Source organism: Dreissena polymorpha, chromosome 11 (assembly GCF_020536995.1).
Source record: "Dreissena polymorpha isolate Duluth1 chromosome 11, UMN_Dpol_1.0, whole genome shotgun sequence".
NCBI lineage: Eukaryota > Metazoa > Mollusca > Bivalvia > Myida > Dreissenidae > Dreissena > Dreissena polymorpha.
In genome coordinates this window covers 59,262,461-59,287,972 of record NC_068365.1, presented here as the reverse complement: position 1 = coordinate 59,287,972, position 25,512 = coordinate 59,262,461, and the positions used below count along the sequence as shown (strand labels likewise).

The 25,512-nt window shown below is 34.4% G+C and overlaps 1 protein-coding gene across 6 annotated transcripts in view; it reads left to right on the top strand.

Annotated features, from left to right (window-relative positions):
• Nucleotides 1–25,512, top strand: part of LOC127850236 (non-POU domain-containing octamer-binding protein-like) — a 72,492-nt gene that overhangs the window by 2,620 nt on the left and 44,360 nt on the right. For 4 of the 6 annotated variants that reach the window (XM_052383110.1, XM_052383109.1, XM_052383108.1 and 1 more), the window contains exons 4-9: nt 5,693–5,994; nt 8,305–8,597; nt 10,722–10,806; nt 13,642–13,795; nt 14,697–14,867; nt 21,963–22,106. In XM_052383110.1, coding sequence (XP_052239070.1) covers nt 5,693–5,994; nt 8,305–8,597; nt 10,722–10,806; nt 13,642–13,795; nt 14,697–14,867; nt 21,963–22,106 — 1,149 coding nt within the window. The remainder of the gene's footprint in view (nt 1–5,692; nt 5,995–8,304; nt 8,598–10,721; nt 10,807–13,641; nt 13,796–14,696; nt 14,868–21,962; nt 22,107–25,512) is intronic. The other 2 variants (XM_052383111.1, XM_052383113.1) reach the window with 1 other exon arrangement.

Genomic DNA, 25,512 nt, shown 5'->3' with positions numbered 1-25,512 from the left:
TCTACATTGGCGCAAAGGAAAACAACTTAGTAGCCAATTTCCTAACCGACTTGGGCTAGCACTCGACTTCACGCATTAGAGATATGTAGATATCATATTTCTTTCCGGTGTGTGTGTGGAGGGGGGGGGAATTTGGATGTTTATTTTATCACCTATCATCATTGAACTGCATGTTAATCTTTCAGGTTCCAGTTTCAGCATCATGCAGTGGCCTTTTAGAAGTAAATGAAATGAAGAAAACATGAAATAAATTCAGGGGTTTCAATGGGTCAAAAAAACGTTGTGACTGTCACTACTTAAATGCGTTGCTTTAAATAACTTTGAGCAATTGTTTATCCGTAATAATAATATTAATTAAAACAAAAATCTATATTGACAAATTTAAAGTCTAAACAATGATCAATGTCACCATGAAGTAGCATCCAGTCTGGAGATTAAAATGAAACATTGTTATTGTTAATAATAGGATATATTTATTTCACAACATGTTATTTCAACTTATGTCAACAACGTTGACAGATTTGTTAGGTCGCGAAAATATATGACAATATCAACATTACATTTTACTTGCAGAGTGATAAATCCTCCTTCAAAACAAGTTCTTTATTTGTTGAAATAACAACTGTCTGCCCCTATTCATGTTAAAATTTATCATGATTGAGGACAGACAGTGTTTTAAAGTTCAGAAATAAAATCCAAACACAAATATGTTTTCCATGCCGTAATTTCGGACTAAAAATTAACCGCATATTCGCATTAAAAAAGATTATTAATTTTCAAATGTTAATAGGTATTTTAAATTAAAAATCTCTATTTTTGCAAACAAAAAAAATATAGCCAAAGAATTCAGAAGTTTAAAAAAATCAATAGTGCTGAGTTTGATTTCATTCGAGTGTGATTGTGCCTATTCAAGCGTGACCTCAGAGATAATCTTACACAGCATGTTACTATCGTCTGCAACAAAAGGCTAATTAGTGATCTGATAACAAACCATGCCCTTGGGGCTTGTTTGTTCACAATGTGCTGACTTAATACACCACAGGCAGTCATGTAAGGGTGTTATCTGTGTATTCATGTCGATGTTTCTGGCGATTTATACGGCATGAAAGCAGGAATTTAGAGATTTAAAGGGCATTTGACAGAAAAATAGAGGGGCGCTTTTTAAGTGGGCAAATTTTAGAGGGGCGCAGCGCCCCTCTATTTATTGCTAGCTGGAGCACTGTATGAATTAGTACAAATGAAATTTCTAATTAAGAAATGAAAGACAAAAGCATACCCGAACATTGAACAGAAATGGTTGAGCCTTTATTCGAGTGTTGAATTAGCGAGAGGGCTTTTGACAGCCATCAAAATTGATGGGTAAGCGAGGCTAGCTTTTTTACGGATTCCGTAAATATGATTAATCTTAAACTTTGTTTTTACTAATGGCTATTTGTCACTATCACATTATGCTTTCTTGAGACGTATTTGCATCTACTGCATTTTTGCACCAATCGGCGTGCTGTGTTCGCAAGACGAGCTGACTTGAATAAATGTTCTGCAAGATTTTTTGCGAATTTGTCAACTGCAAGCTGTTGTTTTGTTTAACTTTACCTTTTGTATAAACTAAAAGTCGAGCGAATGAAGGTCAAATATACCGGGAACAAAATGTATTTCTAGAATATTCTTTACTGAAAACGGACAGATTATTTCCGATTTTTGACAAGAATACTTTAGACCAACAGGCCTTTTCCGCCCTATGGGTCCGAATATCGGCCCATTCCCAATGCAAATCTGGTTGTTTTTTCCCAAATGAAAAAAAAATATCCAATTCCAAAAAAACATTTTATGTCCCCTTTCGAAGAAAAGAGGGTATATAGTTTTCGCAGAAGTTGTATCTAGACAATATCTAGGTCAATTTCGAATATGGGTCATGCCAGGTCAAAAACTGGGTCACTTAGTGCATTTCAAGGATTTAGCATGGTGTCCGCTCTTTAATTGAAGTAGTTTTCATCTGATCTCTACTTAAGGTAGCGCACCTCTAATGATTTCCCGCGATTTATTTTACGATCTTTGCCGATCTTAAATGATCGGTTATTTCCGAGAGATGCATTTTATTTAAGTTCGAATTTTGTTATATGTTTATGTAATTCCTTTAGAATACATTATTTTCACAATAAATATTGACTTTGATCCAAATATCATCTGAAAAAATACGATTTCGCGATTTCTTCAAAGATTGGCGAGCCTTTTTACCTGTTTACTTATGGATATAGATAAATGTGTAGTTGTCGTGGCCTAGTGGTTAAGGCGATGGACTACAAAACTTTTGGGATCTTCCCGCGCAGGTTCGAATCCTGCAGACATCGCATACTTTTTGCGACACGTTTTATTTCTTTTCTAACGTAATTTGATTTAATGTAGCATATATGCTATGTTTTTTGTTTAATATGTTGAAATTTTTATGCACATCCTTCAATTTTTAAAATTAAAAAAACGTTATGGCTAAATTGGGTGATTTACTGCTGAAAATACGAATGATGCATGTTGCATTTTTATTTCAAAAAGTAAACGGTAAATCCGTCTATTTCTTGGTATTTTTGCTGTATATAGTGTTTCTATAAAAACTATGTTTGAAATATAACTTAAATGATACTATTTTGAATTTTATGACACTTTGTTTTTAACCGACCCAATTTTTACTTGGCTGAAATCACTTACATTTCATGGCGCTCTTCCATAGATAAAAATTTGTAAAAATTAAATGTCTGTAAAAGAATACTTATTTCATCTTGTTTAAATTTTTTAACACCTTAACTGCATCTATACGCACCAACAGCATGCCCATAATTGGAAATTTGAATGAATTATGGAACTTTTATTTACCCCAGGGGTGAAAATAAATTGTACAAAAGCTGAGCGTGGGGTGGTTCTGAAAAAAACGGTATATTTTTTTTAAAAAGCATGGAAAGCCTACCTACAAATTTGCATGTAGTTCAGTGAAATGATGCTGATTAAGAAAATAATTAATTAGATTATATTTGGATATGTGCCCATTAGAGGTGCGCTACCTTAACTTGGTCAGAAGTTGTATCAATACAATATCTAGGTCAAGTTCAAATATGAGTCATGCCGGGTCTAAAACTAGGTCGAGGTGTCACTTAGTGCATTTCAAGGATTTAGCATGATGTCCGCTCTCTAGTTTATGTGGCTATCTGATTTATTTTGATATTCTAAGACATTTTTATGCCCCTGAAGGAGGGCATATAGTGATCGGACTGTCCGTTCATCTGTCTGTCCGTCACACTTTGCGTTTAGATTTCGAAAAATGCTCATAACTTCTATGTCGCTTCAGATAGCAATTTTATATTTGGCATGCTTGTGTATATGGACAAGGCCTTTCCATACGCACACAAATTTTGACCCCTGTGACCTTGACCTTGAACTTAGGGTCCGCGTTGAGGTTTGAAATCTGCGTTTAGGATCCGAAAAAAGCTCATAACTTTTACCAAGCATTTATTGGGGGCATAAGTCATCCTATGGTGACAGTTCTTGTTTTTTTTAACCTTTAAATATATAGGTTAACCTGATCCAGTGTAGAAAATAGAAAAATATTGCATAATTAAATTATCTGTTGCCTTGAATTTGTTTTAAAAAACAGTATAATATGTTAAATTGATTATTTAAGACTTTCCTTATTTTCCCCAAACTCCGGCATATCATGCGATTTTTTCCCCCTCAAAAAAGGCCAGGCCCTTTCCCCAAAATCAGATATAAAAAAACCAGCACTTATCACACATGTTTATAGTATTTTGTAAAATGTTAATAATTTGTTATCAAAATAGTCGTTATTTACCAGGTAACGGCTTCTTTGAAATATTAGAAACCCTATTTACATGCAACTATTTTTCCCAATTGAGCCAGTTTTGCGATTCATTTTTTTCCCAAAATGGTGTTTTTCACGACGCGAAATTCCAGTGTGGCATTTTCCTAAACTGGAGCAGAAAAGGCCTGACCAATCAACAGCGGGTTAACTGATCAGCAATTATACTCGTATTTCACAAAATTGACAAAGAGCGTATTCCGACGTATTTCATTGATTTTCTATAAATACTTTAAATTTCTCGGGAAAGCCCGAAAATATTTGTGTCGGACATTTTTGGCCGATGAGTTAAGAATTTTGATCGGCCCTTGACTGTTTGTGTCAGGCATGTCCGTAGGTCCGTAGGTTCGGGAAGTCTAAAATACAAAGTTACAAGGACTCACAGAAATTCAACATAAAAGTAACCTACTTCTTAATCATCAGCTGCAAATTGTAGAGATTAGTTCAGCTGCAAATTGTAGAGATTAGTAAGCAAATTTAATTGTTAATAAACAGAAAAAGTTATTTTGGAAACTGCCACCACACATCCGCAAAGTACATGTATCAAGGTATATCATAATACACTGTAACTCCAATATAGTACGGTCCGTTATAACGCTGTGTCCAAAATAACGCGGGGGGTCCTTGGATCCCGTTTTTTCTCCAACCTTTCATTTCTGATTCAAATCCATGTTATGCAACTTCGTGTATTTTCAGAAAATTCAAAGAAGCCAGCGATTACAGCTTTATTCCTTTATCCGTCCGTTTAACTGATTTTAATCGATAAGAGGTTAAACGACACTCAACAGCTAATTGGTGTTAATCTGTTATGTAATGTCAATAAAGGTGTGAAAACTCGCGAGTCCGTGTTTATTACATGTATTCCCTATCAGAGCGGTTCGGTGCGCTAATTTCAATAAGGCAAGTGCAAGCGGAATAATTTTATCAAATTTAAGTTATTTAAAACGATTACCTGTTTGTGTTTTGTATTCATAGTGTATTGTATTTCAATTTATAGACTATGGCTGTGTAAGTGTGATATCGTTTATTATATGCTATACATGCTTGATAAATAAAAAAATCTTTGTGTATGTTTAATGTTTCAGTACGTATACGAAAAATTAATTAAAAAATCCTGACGATTTATTTACATGCTAATGCAGTGTAATAGTTAACAGAGATGCACTTAAATTTTTGCCCGTTACCAGAAAGTCCACGGAAAGCACGTTTTTTGACATGCTGCATATGACACAATAAAACATTTCTTTGTACATGTATCGTATTGCATTCAAATTCGCTCGTCCAATTAAAGCTGTGTACCATAATAGCACTGTACTATTTTTTCTGAAAAATGACGTAGGCATATGAATTTGTTTAAGAAATTCATTTCTTGTCATAAATGTTAAACATTATTTTTTCCTAAGTGATGTTGTAATTGTATTGGATTATCGGATAAATGTGCACATTAGAAAAGCGGTATGTATACTACTATCGTTCGATTCAGTCAATATGCATGTATTTGCGGATGACAACACAGCATGACAATACACAGGATCTATATTATAGGCTATACTATACCTGTTTTTATAGCCACCTTAAATAAATAAGCTCAAAACTTATAACGCTGTCCGTTTATAACGCTGTTGTGTGGCTTGGACCCCGTCATCCGCGTTATATTGGAGTTACAGTGTATTTATATACATGTATGTGTTTGATGCCTTAATTTCCAAATCACTTGTTATTATTTTTGACATTAGTACACTACAAGTTGAAATCCCGTTGTAGTTTTTGCATAAACTTATTTTATTATCATAAATATAGTAGTACTATACATACAATTTCAAATTGCAGGATTACAGAATAAATGCAGAGAAGGCCAAAATGGATCTGGATGGGCAGATGCGACACAACAGGGTTCTCCGAGTACGGTTTGCCACTCACGGTGCAGCCTTACGAGTGTATAACCTCTCACCATTTGTCTCTAATGAACTTCTTGAGACTGCATTTTCACAGTTTGGAGAGGTGGAGCGGGCTGTTGTGTTTGTGGATGATCGCGGGAAGTCACTGTGCGAAGGTCTGGTGGAGTTTGCACGTAAACCAGGCGCCCAGGCAGCATTCAAAAGAATCAGTGAAGGCATTTTTCTTTTGTCAGCGTAAGCATTTATGATTTTTTTCTTGCAGTTTGACTGATTTTCTCTTAAGTTTCCAAATCATAAATGAATTAAATTTGTTGTACTTGGAATCACAATAAATGTCTAAATTTTTTGTCTTAATATTGTGCAGAGCTACAGTACACTCCACGCTTTTTCCCCAATTTCGCTCCATACGCCACGTGCAGTAACGCCGAGGGAGATTAAGAAAATTTCGCGATACGCGGCTTTTGCATGATTTGGGACGGTGGCCCTCGGCGTTGGCAACGCGGGGAAAGTCCTGTTTTACGAGATAACGATCAATTTAACTTTGTTTGACTTCCTGATTTTCAAATAAAATTACATTTATTACAAGTACATATTTATATTTATTTATATATATATATAATATACCATTAAAAAAAAACCAAGATAGATCGATCCCCACGTGATTGTAGAAGTAGTTGTATAGAAAACTCGTTGATTTACAACAAACAAAACGTCGTCTTTAAACTGATACTTACCAATTAATATAATCACAGTTTGCAACATTGTTTTTATTTTGATAATTTAATCCATAGTTTCCATGTTGGCAGGTGTTTTTTCTACATGTATACTGAACATGTAAACAAATGACCGAGGACCCTATTAAAAGTCTGGGAAATCTGTGTGAATTGACAGTTTGACGTTATCAAAGGAAAGCCGCTTCCTGTCTGAATGCATAACTTACTCAAGTAAACACGTTCAACGAATGCATAAGGAATGATTTTAATTGTCGGAACAAAGTCAATTTACTGCTCACTAAAGCATTTATTTTCTCTTTGTAGGTAGGTTATTCCATTGATTGCTAAAAGAAGGTGGTAACTATTGAGTTGAGAGTTGAATTAAATATTCACAGTTGTGTTCTAGTTGCGTTGACATTCAAAACAATGTTTACCAGTAATTATGGCCCAAATCAGCAGTGACATTCACACATGTTAATCCCTTTTGTCAAAACAACACATAACGCCAAACACTTTATCCAGTTCCGTCCAGATGTTCTCTTGAATCAGTATACAGTACAATAACTGTTTCAATAATTACTATACTAAAATACCGTAACGATAAAGATATTTGAATTGAAATAAATTTGGAGGAAATAAAAAATTATTCCCGATATAATTGTGTTAAAAAATACCAAAGAAACTTAACCGAAATCAACAGAATTCAGTGTTCTCTGCACTACAAAGTTTGTATCAAAAAATCAATACACGCACACTTTCCACGCTTTTCACGCATAAACCTTGAACTTGTACATTGTAGCATATTTTTCGCGCGCTTTTGTCGGGAAATATACATGATGACTGTATATTGGAAGCATTTGTAAACGTCGTGTTAATATTAAAAATCGGAAGCGTGTTTCGGATTACAAACAATTATTCTCATTTGGAAATTAATCATTTATTCTGGTGTTATATGTGTTATGAATTAAACATTAATTGGTCAAAACGCTTCACGTGTCGTATATTCATTCATATTGTTGACGTACCTGTGAATAAAAACATATATGAATTGTTTATACAATCATCTTTATTTTTATAAGCCACAGTATTTAAACAATTTTTAATGACAATGTTTTTATTTGTGGGTATGCCAAGTAGCACACGGCTAACGCGGTGTTGAGCGTCGGTTGCTGATAAGAACGGAAATTGTCTGCATTTACCGACTAGGCTAAAGTAATACACGCCGCGGGTATAGCGACTCAGCGGAATGCCGCGTTTTACCTCGCTTTCAAACTCCGCGTTAACACTCGCTAGCAGGAATAAAAACACGGAGTGAGCGCGTTTTTTGGGAAAACGCGTGGAGTGTACTGTAAATGTTGGTAACAATTCAAACACTAATCGTCAATAGCTTGCAAACATGGTCCGTCTTCAGATGTTTCTCAAATAACAATGGAAAAATACACCAATTATAAATGAATATTAAGCGGAGGATATCTAGATTTTTCAATACTAATGGCTCTTTTGATGAAGAAAATTTATCTTGTAAGTAGCAAAAAAGAGATGAAAAAAATAGTGTTGGTATTGTTCACAGCAGTAATTTTGAGCTGTGATGTGGGAAAACAGGGCTTGATACATGTGCCTTAGGTTTTGTACCTGATTGGCCTGTGCAGTTCGCATAGGCAAAATGGGGACAACACTTTCCCCCCAGACTTGATTTTTTGTATAGAACAGACATTTTATGAAAGAAATAGTCTGGATAAGCAAAAAGTTTTGTCACTGATAATCCTGTAATAACATTAAAGATGGGACCATTGCCATTAGTTTGCTTAAAGGATTTCTCTGCATTTTTAAGCTACCCTCGCCCAGTGAGAGTGGAAATGCTTGAGCAGCGCGATGAGGAGGATGGTCTTACAGAGAAGTTTGTACAGAGGAACGACGGCTTTCGGCAGGACAGGGAGAAAGAGCCGAGATTTGCTCCACCTGGGAGCTTTGAGTTTGAGTTCGGGAACAAGTACCGAGATATCGACAAGCTGGAGAAGGACAGGATTGAGCGTGTGAAACAAGAGATGGAGTTAGACAGGCAGCGGCTCGTTGAAGAAATGGAGACAGCTATGTTTGACTTCCAGGCTGAACAAATAAGACAAGGTGAGCGCTTGATTGTTCATGAGTTTTTCATATTGATTGGTTATGCATTAAGGTTATAGATATGGGTATGAATAGAAAAATCTTATTGAATCCGGGAAATACCTACAAGTTTGTGTCTTGACTAAAACAAATCGATTGCATTGACGTATTAGCTAGTAGTTTGATCTTTGGCGTATATAAAAATTTTTATACCAGATTAGCAAAGTCTTTATGTTGTCGCCCATAAACTTTTAACACAATCAGGGGTTTTTATCCGATTTTGGGGAAAGGGCCTGGCCTTTTTTGAGGGGAAAAAAATCGCGGGAAATGCCGGATTTTAGGGGAAAAAATCACGCGAAACGCAGGATTTTGAGGAAAATAAGGAAAGTCTTAAATAATCAATTTAACATATTTTACTGTTTTTAAAACAAATTTAAGGCAACAGATAATTTAATTATGCAATATGTTCTATTTTCTACACTGGATCAGGTCAACTTGTGTATTCAAAGTTTAAAAAAAAAAATTGGGGGGGGGGGATGAAATCTGGGGGAAAATTTACCTGCTGAGGGGAAAACAAAATCCGAGGGGAAGGGCCGTATTTCGGCGGGTCACAAAGGAGGAAAACAAACCCTGACAATGTTTCATAAAAACCGTTCAGTGTTGTTTTTTTCACCCTTGGTGAAAAGGCGGCAATCCCCTTCAGATGTGGAATTTTAGGACACTCATCCACTGGGAAAATTATTTTTTTGTTGATTAGTATGATTACATAGAGGATATTTGTTGGATTCGGTGGATTATCGATTTTAATTCACGAGTGATCATAGAAAATAATATTTTCACGAGTGGCGCAGCCACGAGTGAAAATATATATTTCTATGATCACGAGTGAATTAAAATCGATATTCCACCAAATGCAACACATTTTCTTTTTATTTTATGCTTTTTTCACAGTTTATATACATTACATTGTTAAAGAGTTTAACTAAAGAATTTCGCTAGGATAATGACGTCATTTCGTCAAAAAATGACGTCATTTCACAGTAAACAATGAAAATTATCGATAATTTTCACTGATAATTTTCACTGTTTGAAACAGTGAAATTATCAGTTTTAATTCACTGATATTTTTCTATAAACCACCGGAAAGCATAAAATAAATGTTTTTATTCAACTTTCTTAGAAAACATTAATGAAATGATTTGCTTCAAATGCTCAATTATGCTTTGCTTATTCGTTTGATGAATAAAGCGGAAAAATATTCCAAAAGTGGCTCTAACTTTGTCAATTTTGTCAAAATTTAGACAAATATTTTTACACAAACTAAGCTTTCATTTACAGAGAATTTTTACGCCATTAAAGAAAAAACAAAGTTGTAATCATTGGATGGGGCTAAAAAACCACTAAAAATCATCACGTCATAAAGTACATGTTTATATTCTTTCAGTGTTCATTTAACCTTGGAGAAAGAGTGGGGGAGGGTGACGCTTTGAATGATGAATTTTATTAAATAAATGTGTTAGGGGGTTTTCCTTTTAAGCATATAAACAATATTTATTATATATTCTACAAAACTATATTTAATTATTCAAATGCTTTGCAAAAATTGCTAAATTACATCATGATCAAACTTGATTTGATGAAAAGTGCTGATATTATTATAAGATTGCCTGAAACTATGTCAAATTTTCTAAATTTAGTTCTCTTTTTATGCCCCCGAAGGTGGGCATATGGCGATCGCATGTCCGTCCGTCTGTCCATCACTCTTTGCGTTTAGGTTTCAAAAAATGATCATAGCTTCTATGTCGCTTCAGATGAAACCTTCATATTTGGTATGCATGTGTATATGGACAAGGTCTTTCCATACGCACATCAATTTTGACCCCCTTGAACTTAGGGTCCGCGTTTAGGTTCGAAATCTGCGTTTAGGTGTCGAAAAAGCATTTTTCGGGGACATAAGTCATCCTATGGTTACAGCTCTTGTTCAAATTTTATTCATACAATGAGGGAGTTTTAAGGCATTTACAGCAGAAACAAATGTACCTTTTAACAGATTAAATAGGGGGTTAGTTAGGGGAATTTTATTGCAATATGTATGTCTCAAAAAATTTAAACTGTTATTAAAACTTTCACATTTCTATCTTCCAGATCTGATGCGACAACAGGAAGAGCTGAAACGTTTGGATGAGATGAAAAATGAACACATGCGAAGGAGACAGGAGAGTGATATGAGGTAAAAAAACAAAACCAATATTCCATTCAGGGTTTTCAATAGATGCAGAATACTGCGTTTTGGCATGAGCAAATTGAAAATGACTATCTTTTTACCCGACCATTTTTTCTTCCATGCGTCTATTTTACATTTTAAATTTGACCCATGCCTAATTGATATTTATACCCAAGAATTGAAAACTCCGTCTTTACATAGAGTGGATACCATAGGTTTCGTTTATCTTCTCTCTTTCAATAAAAATGTCACTGTCTACAGAGTGCTTGCGCACTAATTGGGCCATAAGCAGCACATGCATATGCCTTGAAAACAGCAGCGCTTACGCTGCCATTTGCAATATTAGCCAATCGCTACAAATAAGGCAATTTGGCTGCAAAAAAAACAAACATTTGGCAATAAGGTTTTCTACATTATCAACCATAAAATATCCAAAATAATAAGAATTAAGACATAAAAAAGTAAATTTGGCCACAGAAAATTTTGAGCCAGAGGGAGCCCTGTATAACAGTACTTTTGAATTATGGTTTATAATCCTAAATAAAATCAAACTGGAAAACACATAATACTAATTGCTTTGTAAACACAACTATCACCTTTATTTGACATAAACTTAAGTGATAAACATGACAGTTTCTTTTCGACCAGTATTTGCATTGTAGTAGAGACAATTTTTATGCCCCCGAAGGAGGGCCTATAGTAATCGGACCGTCCTTCTGTCACACTTTGCGTTTAGGTTTCGCGTTTAGGTTTTGAAAAATGCTCATAACATGTCCCTTCAGATAGCAACTTGATATTTGCATGCATGTGTATCTCATGGAGCTGCACATTTTGAGTGCTGAAAGGTCAAGGTCATCCTTCAAGGTCAAAGGTCAAAAAAACAAAATCAGAGCGGCGCAGTATGGGGCATTGTGTTTCTGACAAACACATCTCTTGTTTTTATTCCCCATTGATGAAGATGGTTCTTTTTGTCATTTCGATGAAAACTATTTCCCTATCACAAATGAAAAAAATCCTAAAAATTTCATGAACATCCTTATTCCAAATCCATAAGCCAACTTCCCCAAAAGAAGAAAAAATCTGGCTAAGGAATGATAGTGTTTTCAGATACTTACATGCAGATAACATGTACTGTGTGTACTAACTCTGATGTTGTGTTTTTTTATGTCCCCCACTATAGTAGTGGGGGACATATTGTTTTTGCCCTGTCTGTTGGTCTGTTGGTTGGTTGGTTTGCGCCAACTTTAACATTTTGCAATAACTTTTGCTATATTGAAGATAGCAACTTCATATTTGGCATGCATGTGTATCTTCTTGAAGCTGCACATTTTGAGTGGTGAAAGGTCAAGGTCATCCTTCAAGTTCAGAGGTCAAATATATGTGGCCAAAATCGCTCATTTTATGAATACTTTTGCAATATTGAAGATAGCAACTTGATATTTGGCATGCATGTATTCTCATGGAGCTGCACATTTTGAGTGGTGAAAGGTCAAGGTCATCCTTCAAGGTCAGAGGTCAAATATATGTGGCCCAAATCGCTTATTTTATGAATACTTTTGCAATATTGAAGATAGCAACTTGATATTTGGCATGCATGTGTATCTCCTGCAGCTGCACATTTTGATTGGTGAAAGGTCAAGGTCATCCTTCAAGGTCAGAGGTCAAATATATGTGGCCCAAATCGCTTATTTTATGAATTCTTTTGCAATATTGAAGATAGCAACTTGATATTTGGCATGCATGTGTATCTCATGGAGCTGCAAATTTTGAGTGGTGATACAGCGATTTTCCTTGTCCAATTGGGAAAAGTACCCGTACCGGTCCGATTGGGAAAAATTGAGTCGTGAAAACCTCAAAATTGGGAAAAATCGAGTCGTGAAATCCTGAAATTGGGAAAATCGCGTAGTGAAGTTTGGGTCTTATTGAATACATCATACAGTTCATACTTAATTGAACATACCCATTTAAATAATCATTTGCAGGCATGCCTTAATGACCATTAAGTTATAAAGTTTATATAAATAACAAAATATTATAAAGAACACACCAAATCAATTACTAGTTGTTTTAATCTCTTTTAAAGCAATGTCTCTCTCTTTCATTTTTGTGAAATTTCAACAATCTTTGATGTTTAATCATCACTCAGTTGCTTGCATCCCTCCCTGCACAGCATCATTATTGCTGTCAATGTGTCCTGTGATTGATGGTTCCGATTGGTTTTTTGGCATAATATTTGCTATTATGACTCATTTCAAACTACGATAAGGTTACAAACCGACGTAAAACAGTACGCTGGCTGCCTGGCAAAAGAACCGGAAACAGTAACAACTCTATTGATTGAATGCGCTGAATAATAAAACCCGAAATTAATCGAGCGCGTGGTTACACACAACTATACGATTTTCTTTGTTCGCTCGCCGAAAGTTGGTTTTTTTACGAAACTTTCTATCGTTTTGAGAAAAAATTCGGACGCTGATTGGGATTTTTCCAGATGCCGATTGGGAATTTGGGAATTTTCGCTCGATTGGGAAAGTACCGTTTTGGGAATTTGGGAATTTTCGTTCGATTGGGAAAGTACCGTTTACCGGTACTTTATAAAGAAGGAGGAAAATCGCTGTGATAGGTCAAGGTAAAGGTCATCCTTCAAGGTCAAATATATGGGTCAAAATTGCTCCTGTTATGTCACTTCTGCAATATTGAAGCTAGCAATTTTATATTTGAAATGCATGTGTATCTCATGGAGCTGCACATTTTGAGTGGTGAAGGGTCAAGGTCATCCTTCAAGGTCAAACATCATATAGGGGGACATTGTGTTTCACAAACACATCTTGTTTCTCTCAGACGTCGCCAGCAGATGGGAGCCCCGCCCCCTGACAGTCTGATGAGACAGGAGGAGGAGCGCAGGCGAGAGATGATGATGAGGGCGTCCAATGAGATGAACCGTGGGAGGGATGGCAACCGCAGCGGCCGCCCTGATGACATGATGAGAGATGGGGTAGGAAGAGCTTTGTTTTCATACTAAAGCAGGGGCAAGATACGCCCCTGGTAGCTGACTGTCGGGGAGTGCTTACCTTCTTTTTGGTGCTATGTTGTCCCAGTGAAATCTGATGAAATACCAGTGTCGAAAATATTATAAAATGTTCAGCTTTCCAGATAACAATTTACAGTCTATCCATTATTGATTTCATTGATTCAAAGTGCTAAGTATTTATGTAGGTGCTAATTGCTCTTATTGTTTCACACCATTTTCATTAACTTTGACATTTGTTACATATTTGCCCTTGTTTTATAAGAATTAAGATCAAATAATAAATATTCTTCATGTAAAACATTTTGTTAAGTACATAAAGTCTTTTTTCCTTGGTTCGAAATATTTTCTTTATTCTTGAGTCTAAGAATGGGTGGGTAAATACGGGACGTGGTTAACTAGCTTAACCAGGAAGAGTCTCAGTAGGTTGACTGACTGTAGGGAAAACTTAAAAAAAATGAAAAAAACGGCCCCAATCAAATTAAATGAACGAATGCTGTATTGGTCTTGTTGTGAGTTCACACTCAGTGTTTCTTTCCAACATTTTGATAATGGGGCGGGTCCCTGTGAATTGGGAAAAATCGTGTCATTTTGACTAATATTGGGTAATTAATGTTGTTGGTTTTATGCTTACAAATACTTTAAAATTGATAATAGAAGTGATTTCAATGTAATATTTTCTAAGGTTCAATTTATAGAGGTGGATTTGAGATGAATTACATGGTTAGAGTTGTTAAAGTTATATTATTTTTTGGGAATTTTTAGGTCCCATTTGGGAAAAATATCTACTTTTTCCCATTGGGAATGAGTCCCCCACTGGACCCAAATTTGAACAAAAAAATCACCGACACTGATCAACCTATTTCAGCCTGGAGGCATGCTTGACAGCACTGGTCGTATGGGAGACCGGGGCAGACCCAACACGCCACCCATGCCCATGGCCCCTCCCCCCGTGCCACCTGGCATGAGTATGGACCGTCCCGGTATGGATCGTCCCGGTATGGACCGCCCTGGTATGGACCGCCCAGTAGGACCACCGGTAAGTTTCTCCTGTGTGAGAGTGGGAAATTGAGATCTTGAATGTTTGGGCTGACATTTAGGACTTGTATGCAATTATAGTAAACAAGCAGACTTAATTTTGAAAGTTAAAGTTGAAGCACGTTTGAAAGAAACTTAATAAATTTCAATGATAAGCTCGATTACATGATTATATTCAAATGTGTTGTAAAGCGCTACTAATTCTACAAATGCTTTAATTATATTCAGCTCAATTACACTCATATTTGGTCGAAAATGCTGGGAAGATTTTGTCAACTTAAGTCAGTTTCAGTTTAAGTCAGTTTGGTTTTCAAGTAACATTTAAATTGAGAGGGGAAATTTGAAGTAAATATTTGGGATGACAGGGCCCTCAATCTATAAAATCTGCGGCCGAATTTCGGCCGCAGTCCCCCACCTGAAAAGTATACTTTTTTCCCCTTTTAGGGAAAAAAATTCCCTTTTTTTTTTTTAAGATGTGTCTCATGATTATTATATCTCAATTCTATTTCAATTTAATCTTGTCAAACATACTTAATTATGAAAAAAGAAATGAATATAGTTAAAACATGTACAAATGTAATAATGAGAGAGTAAGCAAAAAAATCCCCCCAAAAGGGAAACGCAGCGAAAATTCCCCCCTCATGAGGGTAGCGACCCGCTTCCCCTAAAATGGATTGAGTGCCCTGGCTGAATATATACCTTTTGAGCATAAGCTTAAAAAATGTCACTTAAATTGATGGTGAAGCTAAAGGCCAAATTCATTATGAATTCGCTTGTTGCATTTCCTTGCATTATATTGGCTTTAACATCTTGTTATTGGTGTTTTCTTGTAATTTAGTGCCTTGATCAAGAGTTGTGACAGAATTTGCAAAACAAAACCATGTGTAAACAAATATGTAAAGCTTGCTTTTCAGGACACATCATCCAGTTCTTAGAAAGACCACATGCACATTGTTATTGCGTTTTCACTTTAGCCAGCCTTGCAAGCTGTTTTTGTATTTTGCAAATGAAATATATTCTGGATTAAAATTAAAAATTATACACCATTTTCAAAAAATGGTTGTATTATCACGAGAGTCTGAGACTCCTGGGAATGAGACTCAGACCACTTGTTTTTGTGTCAAGGAGGTTCGCGGACTCCTTCAAAATATCTTTGAATTATAAAAAATCTCGTTGTTTACTTGACTAGATTATTACTTTCCTTCAATGTGCCATTTCAATCATACTAAAATCTCAGACTGCAAATCTTAATACTTTTGAAAAATTGACTTTTCAATAAGCCAGTCTTAGTCCTTCTACATGACCAAACGGTGTGCTGTCACTTTCATTTATGATTATGGTTATCATTGTTCTCAGATGACTAAAGAAGAAAACACTACAATAGTCGACCAGGAGTGAGTAATGTTGGAAATGGACTGCTACAGATAAGAATTTAACTTTAAGAATTAAAATGCATCATCCACAATAATAGAATACACTCATAATGGATTTTTGAAAAATCATGTTATGGATTAAAAAGTTTAGTATTTTAATAGAAGTTTTATATTGCTTTATGCAAGACTGCAGGTTACTCTTGGGCTTGAGATTTCGACCAAGAAACTGGAATAGTGTTGTGTAACAAAGATATTTCGATAGGTCACACTTAAATTAGGTTTTAAGTTAGGGAAAAGGATTTACAGTGTATTGAACAGTTATGTCTACTGAAAAGATGATCACATATATTTTGGTGCTGAAGAAGAAATGTATTTTATATTTGATACCCGATTATGAGATAAAAACATCAAGTCAACTTAGATTCATTATGTTGTACAATACCTACACATTTTGTTTACATAGTTGCAGATGTACATACAGTTCAACATAGTCATAGTCAAAATATTGCTATTCTTTGAATGAAAACAGTGTTACAGTCTTTAACCATATGCATACTGGGTAATTGCTGTTCAAAAAAAATGTCAATACATAGAGGATATTTGTTGGATTCGGTGGATTATCGATTTTAATTCACGAGTGATCATAGAAAATAATATTTTCACGAGTGGCGCAGCCACGAGTGAAAATATATATATTCTATGATCACGAGTGAATTAAAATCGATATTCCACCGAATCCAACACATTTTCTTTTTATTTTATGCTTTTTTTCACAGTTTATATACATTGTCAAAGAGTTTAACTAAAGAATTTTGCTGGAATAATGACGTCATTTCGTAAAAAAATGACGTCATTTCACAGTAAACAATGAAAATTATCGATAATTTTCACTGATAATTTTCACTGTTTGAAACAGTGAAATTATCAGTTTTAATTCACTGATATTTCTCTATAAACCACTGGAAAGCATAAAATAAAAGACCACAATTATGTTATGTGTATGGTACTTTGTTAAAATAATAGACTGATACTCTTCTATTTATATTTTATCTCTGGGGCAATTTATGAAAGAAGTGTTTTGTGTACATGTTAGTTTCTTTTAGACTTGTATACAGTACAGTCCACGCGTCCGCGTTTTTTTTTCTGCTAGCGAGTGTTTACGCGGAGTTTGAAAGCGAGGTGAACTCGCTAAAACGCTCGGCGCTTCGCCGAGTTCGCTTATACCCGGGGCGTGTATTACTTTAGCCTAGTCGGTAAATGCAGACAATTTCTGTTCTTATCAGCGATCGCGGCGCAACACTGCGTTTAATAGCAGTGTGCTACTGAGCATGCCAAAAAATAAAAATATTGTAATTAAAAATTGTTTAAATACTGTGGCATATAAAAATAAAGATAATTGTATAGAAAATTAATACGTATAAAAATGATGTTTTTTATTTCACAGGTACGTCTACAATATGAATGAATATACGACATGTTAAGTGTTTTGACAAATTAATATTTAAATCATAACACATATAACACAAGAATAAATGTTCCGCAAAATTTCTAAATGAGAATAATTATTAGTAATCCGAAACACACTACGATTTTTAATGTTAACACGACGTTTACAAATGCTTCCAATATACAGTCGTCATGTATATTTCCCGTCAAAAGCGCAATGCTGCAATGTACAAGGTCAAGGTATACTCCTGGAAAGCGAGCTTGTATTGATTTTTTGATACAAACTTTGTAGCGCAGAGAACATTGAATTCTGTTGATTTCGGTTAAAAGTTTCTTTGGTATTTTTTAACAAAATTATATCGCGAATAGTCGATATTTCTTCCAAAATAATTTCAAATCGAATACGTCGAATCTTTAGCGTTACGGTATTTTAGTGGACTAATTATTTTAACAGTAATTGTACTGTAAACTGATTAAGGAAGACATCTGGGCGGAACTGGATTAAGTGTTTGACGTTATGAAAACACGCAAAACTTGTCTACTGACCTATTGTGTAGACTGCTGTCTGCGATGTTTTGACAGGAAGCGACTTTCCTTTGATAACGTCAAACTGTCAATTCAATTCACACAGATTTGCGAGACTTTTAATAGGGTCCTCGGGTCATTTGTTTACATGTTCAGTATAGAAAAAACATCTGCTAACATGAAACTTTGGATTAAATTATCAAAATAAAAACAATGTTGCAAACTGTGATTATATTTATTGGTAGGTTTCAGTTTAAAGATGTTTTGTTTGTCGTAAATCACCTAGTTTTCTATACGACAACAACTATTTCTACAACCACGTGGGGATCGATCTACGGTGTTTTTTATGGCAATTTCGTAGAAAATTTTGTAGAAAAAAATCCCCTCTTGAAGTTTAAAAAAACAAACTTTTTTTGTTGTTTTTTTTTTGTAAAGAACTGTCTAATGATAATTTATCCCAAATTTATTTCATAAACAACTAACAAAGTATATAACTATAATTAATATGATTTTGAATTAGTATACAGAGTTATATTACATTAGTTTTTCCCAAATCAGTGGACTTTTCACATTAATTGCATTTTTTTCCCAAAATGACCAGGAAAAGGCCTGATGTATCTACATTTTGTCAATATTTGTTTATAAAAACATTCCACTTTGGCCCATTTTATTGACAAAAAATGCTCAAATTTGCCATTTTATCGATAAAAAAAAGTCCTAATTAGACTCAAAATGGCTAGGAAAACTGAGACTGTGCATGAAGGCTGAACTGTCTGAAACTATTGTTGAAAAAATCATTTATATATATTTAAGAAAAAGGACAGAGACATTCAGCTGCGAATATTACATTCATACATATATGTGTATTCATATAATAAATTTCATTACATATAAAAGAGTGAATTTTTAATTGTCCGCTTTTCCTAAAAAACAACGCATTTTTCCCCTTTGGACGGGCCCGCCACCATTCCCCTATAGGTGAAAAAAAACACTGATCTATCTTGTTTGGTTTTTTAAATTGTATATATAATATATATATTTAATTACATGCACTTGTAATAAATGTAATTTTATTTGAAAATCAGGAAGTCAAACAAAGTTAAATTGATTGTGATCTCGTTAAACACGGAGTTTCCGTTGCCGAGGGCTGCTGCGTCGGCTTATCAATTTTGCTGATCGTTAACCGCGGAGTCCCAAATCATGCAAACACAGCGTATCGTGGGATTTACTTGATCTCCCTCGGAGTTACTGCAGTAGCGAGGGAAATTGGGGGAAACGCGTGGAAAGTTCTGTATATAAGAGTGCTTAGAAGTTGCAAAATTTCATTGTTGAGGATTGCAAGTTATTTAGCATAACATGCAATATACAATACAACTATGATATGTTAAAGGCAAAACAACTATGACATGCAAAAGGCAACACAATTGTTGCAGAAAATCAATCTCTTTATGGAATTGGACGTGTCGTGACATTGACACATTTTTATGACAACTGTAATTATGGTATTGTATTCTCACTGACCTAAAGACTATCCTCAAACTTTGCTGTTCTTTAAAAATGCAGGACTTGCTGCATTGTAGAAAAACAGCTATGTCAGATAAGAAATAAACTGTGAATAAAACAAAATAATAGACCTGTGAGGCTTGTCTGGGACTTTATGAAAGCTTGTAAGCTTATGGGATTTTCTATATTTTTTCAGTCTTGCAACTTGGTGAGCTCTTTCAATTGAAGCAGAATACTGCAGTTTGATGCAAGCAAATTGCAATATTCTCATTTTTGACTCCAGCAAAAAATTAGCCTGGCATCATTTTGACACATTTGTTTTATAAAAAAAAAAAAAAAAACTTTCAAAGGGCAAGAAATGATCTTCTATGCTACAAATATTGCTTTTTGACAAGGTTTTCACCATGATTATGATAAAAAAGCTATTACAAAATATTAAACATTCATTTATGAACAAATTTGAAGTTACTTGAGTATTTTGACTCTAATATTACAAAATATTAAACATTCAATTATGAACAAATTTGAAGTTACTGGAGTATTTTGACTCTAAGCTTTTTCATTTGACCCATAATATTTTGAACCCTTGGGTCATTTTGACTCCTGGTTTTCAAAATCTACTGAAATCCCTGTAGGTATTTATATTGGCATCACTCTGTGATAATGGGCTCATGCATGTGCGTTAAATGTTATCCCATATTAGCCTGTGATGACACCTGTTTGTACTTTAAATAAATTTCTTGTATTAATTGAATTCTTGTCTAAATGAAAATCCAGGCTAATCAGGGATATGTACACATATGCCCCGTTTGCCAAGGGGTAGGCTCATATATTATTAGCTCGGCGTTTATTCGGACCGGAGGTATTGTCATAGCCAGCTCGTCGTCTGACATCCGCCGTTCCTTGCGTGCTAAAACCTTAACATTGGGTCTAAAATCAAAGTGCTTCCACCTACAACTTTGAAACTTCATATGTATATGCACCTTGATGAGTTTTACACGCCACACCCATTTTGGGGTCACTAGGCCAAAGGTCAAGGTCACTGTGACCTCTAAAAAAAATCTGACAAGCTTTCATTTATTCAAAACTGCATCCGTAGCCGAGCGTGGCACCCGTTATGCTGTGCTCTTGTCTGAAAGAAGTTGTATGCTTACAATGCAATTCATGAAAAATAATTAAGGATTTGCTGGTTTATATAAGACACAGTTGTATGCACTGTATTTTCTTACCAATGCTAAACCTGTTGATCAGAAAAAGACACTTAAACAATTGTATTATGAATACTGTTTATATCTTGCTAGCTTTGATTGGTTATAACTGTGCATCCACACATTTTGCTGCAAACTGTAAAGTGATGCAGGTTTGATAAATAGGAATACATAATCTTTGTAGTATTGAAATAAAGTGTGAAATACATCTGTAACTAGATTCTGTTTAAGTGATCCTTTAGGTCTATACTTTAATTATTTATCCATATAATTCCTATGTATCTATTTAATTATGATCTTAACTGATGTGTTTATTTAAATGAATGTAAAAGAATATATTCTTGTTTTATTTGCCAGTGTCTCAGCTTTGTACTGGTGGATTCATTCATAACATTTTGTAAATATTTGACCACTTTACTACAAACTTGAGTATTTTAGATTGTTAAAAAAGTATTTTTTACACTATTAGTATGAACTGACAAGTGTATTTAAGTACAGAATATATAATTGTACCCATGTTTGTGTCATTTATGAATGATGGATTGGTTTTAAGTATTTGTGCCATAAAATGTATTTTTTTAAGCAAAAGCAAACTACAGGATTTTGCCAGACTGAATATAGTCTTTTTAAGACTGTAACACCTTAAATTCAGAAAAACATAAACAATAGAATCCTTCTGATTTAATATTTTCACTAAAATATGCAGATGTCATATATTAGCATATTAGCAAATTTTTAATACACTCTTGTTCAAGTCTGAAAGTGAGATTGCAGCTTTGGCTATGTATTCCCCAATTTGCATTTCTCATGCTGATTTGCAGATGAACAAGATATTTTCAAAACAATGTTGAAAAAAGGGATTATAAAATAAAATAAATAAATGAAACATCACACCAGCTTCATTTTCACACTCTGTAAAGTTTCTGTGCATACACATTAAGACATTTCAAATGTGAGATCAGGTGAATGTACACTGAGTGAACTTTTTGTGGCCGCCCAACAAGCACGCACACATAGTCAAGTGGGGGCATTTCACTTCAGAGAGGCTTATTTTCTGGTAAGCAGGGCCCTATGGATAGCAGCAGATTTGATAGACGTCCTGGAAGTCCTGGAGGAGATAGACCTGGCAACATGGAACTTGATCGACCATCTAACATGGACAGACCCCCACATGGTGATCACATGGTATGTGTATGGGAGAGAACTTATGAGATTAGCTTGGGCGAGAGGGAAAAGTATATGTGCTTATAAAGTGTCAAATGGGTATGCAGGAGAACAAGTTAATGTATATCTTTAAGTTTATAAAGTGAACGACTTCTATCAGAATGCTTATTCAGAATTTCCTTTTGTATGGAAATTCTCAGTCAGAATGATAACATGAAACAAAGCAATCAATTCGTGTAATTGATGGTTTTATCAATAACAAGTGGAATTCTGTTAATATTGCTTGATAAGAGAAAGTGTTTTCAAAACTTGCTACTAAAACGATTTTATTTATGGAGAAATATGAACAAAATCTTCAAAGATTTTTAAAAAGAAGTAAAAAAAGGTTTGGAAAAAGATTGGTAATTCTGTTTAAAAAAACTTCTTTTTAACTTTTTTTTCTGTATCCAAAATGTTTTATATAACCACTATATGCCTTTGTCATACTTTATTATAGGTAGTCAAAGTACTGCTAGAACATCATAATGAGTTGCAATACTCTTAACCTTTAATGGATTCTGTGTGAAATCTCTACGGCTTTGGCCAAAAGCACACAAAGCTGTATCCCCATTATTGTGTTTGTAAAATGACAATCAGATGTGTTTGAAATGAAAAAGCACATTATTTTCTACCAGAGTATCTAAATTTATTTCAGTAAAGAATTTATGCTGTAATACTGTGTAAGTTATTCTGTAAACAATATAAGAAGTCCAGTACTTAATATTTTAAATCATGCTTGTGTGGTAGTTTCAATTGGAAGTGTTGGCATTAAAAGGTGATGATGATACCTTTTACTACATACTTTTGGAAAGTATATTATTGGTGCCCTCCATGGTTGAGATTTAAATATAAAGATGTATGTTGTTAAATAATTTTTATTAAACTGACGGATTTTGAAAGTTGAACTTCTGATGATATATTATTACATGTACGGTGTTGTTGAACTGCAGGCAATTTGTGGGCATGAAAACATTAATTCTTGAGTATAAATTTGTTAAATTTTGGACTATCAAGCCATGCCGGTTTGAGCATAAAAAGAATAACTGAAATGTACCTTAAATACATTGACTTCCCATGGACTATTTTCCAGCCTGTTCTATGTTTACAAATGACTACACACACTACTATTGATACTGTATTCAGTTTTAAATTATGGTGTGCAGATGAAAATGCAATACACTAGATGATACAATTACTTGATGGATATGACATGTAATTATTATATCAGCATTATGAAGATACGAATCCTCTGCAGTAATTGTTTCAGGGCAGGGCACTGTTCTGTGATTTATTTAATGAGAAATACAACTTGTGGATTTTAATTGAAGAAATTCATGCTTTTCATCAGTTTGAAACTTAAAAAATAACGAACACCTATATACATGTATAGTATGATTACCAAACAATTTGTCTCATTATGGCAAATTATGGTATGAAATGCTTGTTAATCAAATGAATGATTGCAGAGTTGAAATTGTTTCTGGAAAACAACCATCTAGTATAATAAGTATGATGATATGATAGGTATGACATGCCAGTTGTATTCTCTGGAAGAAGATATGCTTTTTATTGAGTGTTTAAAACAAAGTTTGTTTGTTATGTTTGATGGTGGGCTTACAGAAAAGTTGTGAATGTTCCTTTGTGGACAGCCACAAGTACATCTTGGCTTTGGTGATGCTTGGATACATTGATAGCTTCTCATCACTGCCATCTGTTTACTGGAAATGTATTTTTTCTTAATTGTTCTGCCATGTTAGACTTGTTACATTCAATTTAACAATCCTGTCACTTTGATGAAAGGAGTAAACAATGTGCATAATCCATCAGGGATTTTGTAGTGATATGAGTGGAAACGTTCAATGTTGCTGAGAAATGAAAACTCATCTAGTCACAACATAGACAAGAGTATCAACTTTGAGTTCATTTTTTATCAGTACCAGTACCAGTTTGCCTTAGAGTAAACCATGCAGATAGAGAATGTTGCTGTAAACTGAAAGTGTTGATTGACTTTAAGCAAACATTTTGTGGAATAATGAGATACATGTACTAGTGTTTTGTTTGTTTGAATGTTCTGAGATTCTTGATATTGTTGCAGCTCACCTTAAAATAGAGGTATAAAAGTATTGGAACAAACACACAAGCATGATGCATTATGACTCTGGTAGAAATAATGAGTGTGTACTGGTATTTTTTGTGGCATAGCCATTTAACACATGGCATAAGAACAGTTATTGCCTTCTTAGCTGATTTGGTTTTCATGACATTCCATATAAAATACTATAGAATGTTTGTTGTATGTGATAAAGATCTTTTACAGGAGCAGAAACTCCAGACTGGTCCCTTACATTAAAATTATGAGCAGAAACAACAGGCTGCTTTTTAATATTACAATTAGAAACTGTTCACTGGGATCTAACTTTACAGTGAGGAGGAGTGACTGCAGACTGGTTTCACATAATACAATAAGGAGCAGAAACTGTTAACTGGTTTCTGATATTGCAACTGGGAGTAGAAATGTTAGACTTGTTTCAAATATTGAAATATGAACAAGTGTTGCCCGTTTGGATTGCCCAGTTGTTAATTATTAGTATTACAAATGCTTGATCTCAACATTTATATTAATCCATCAGCAAAAGAAACAAAACATTTTCTTTAATATGTTCAAGATCTTGATTTAAGCTGGCAAATCAACCTGATATTTTTTTGGAATGTGAATTTAAGTTGGAAAATGAAGTGTTACTTAGTTTAAAAAGTCTTAAAATGGGATATGTACAAATGTTTCAAAGCGCAACAGATTAAGAAGTTTTTCAAATAAAACAGCTTATCACAATAGATTTTTTTAGGGTAGTAAATTTTAGGGATATACAAACTATAACAATGCTTTTAAATTATTGACATAAATTGAAATTTATGGGGTTTGCAATGTCATGACACAAAATTATTGTGCAGAATATTATGACTTATAATGTTACTGTGGCAATTCGAAAGTGTGGATGTATTGATTTTTCGTTTTCCAATGTAATCAACAAAGGTACATGTGCCCGCATTTAAAAACTTAATTACCCGCATTTTAAAACTAAGTATCGTAAAGTTTTGCTAGTCTGCAGTATAATAAAGGGCATTATTTTATATTCCCATTTTAGCTTACTGGCCAAAGGCCAGAAGAGCTTATGTCATGGCGTGGTCTGTCCGTGCATGCGTTAGACTTTTTCTGTTTGTGGATAGTCCACAGTTTTCATCCGATTCTTTTCCAACTTGTTCAGTGTCTTTAATTAATGAGGACTCGAACCCTATTGAAGATGGGTTACATCAGAGTAAAAAGTCCAGATTATCATCCCCTTGAATTTTTAGAATTGTGAAATAAGGCTTGTTTACCCAATTAATTCCA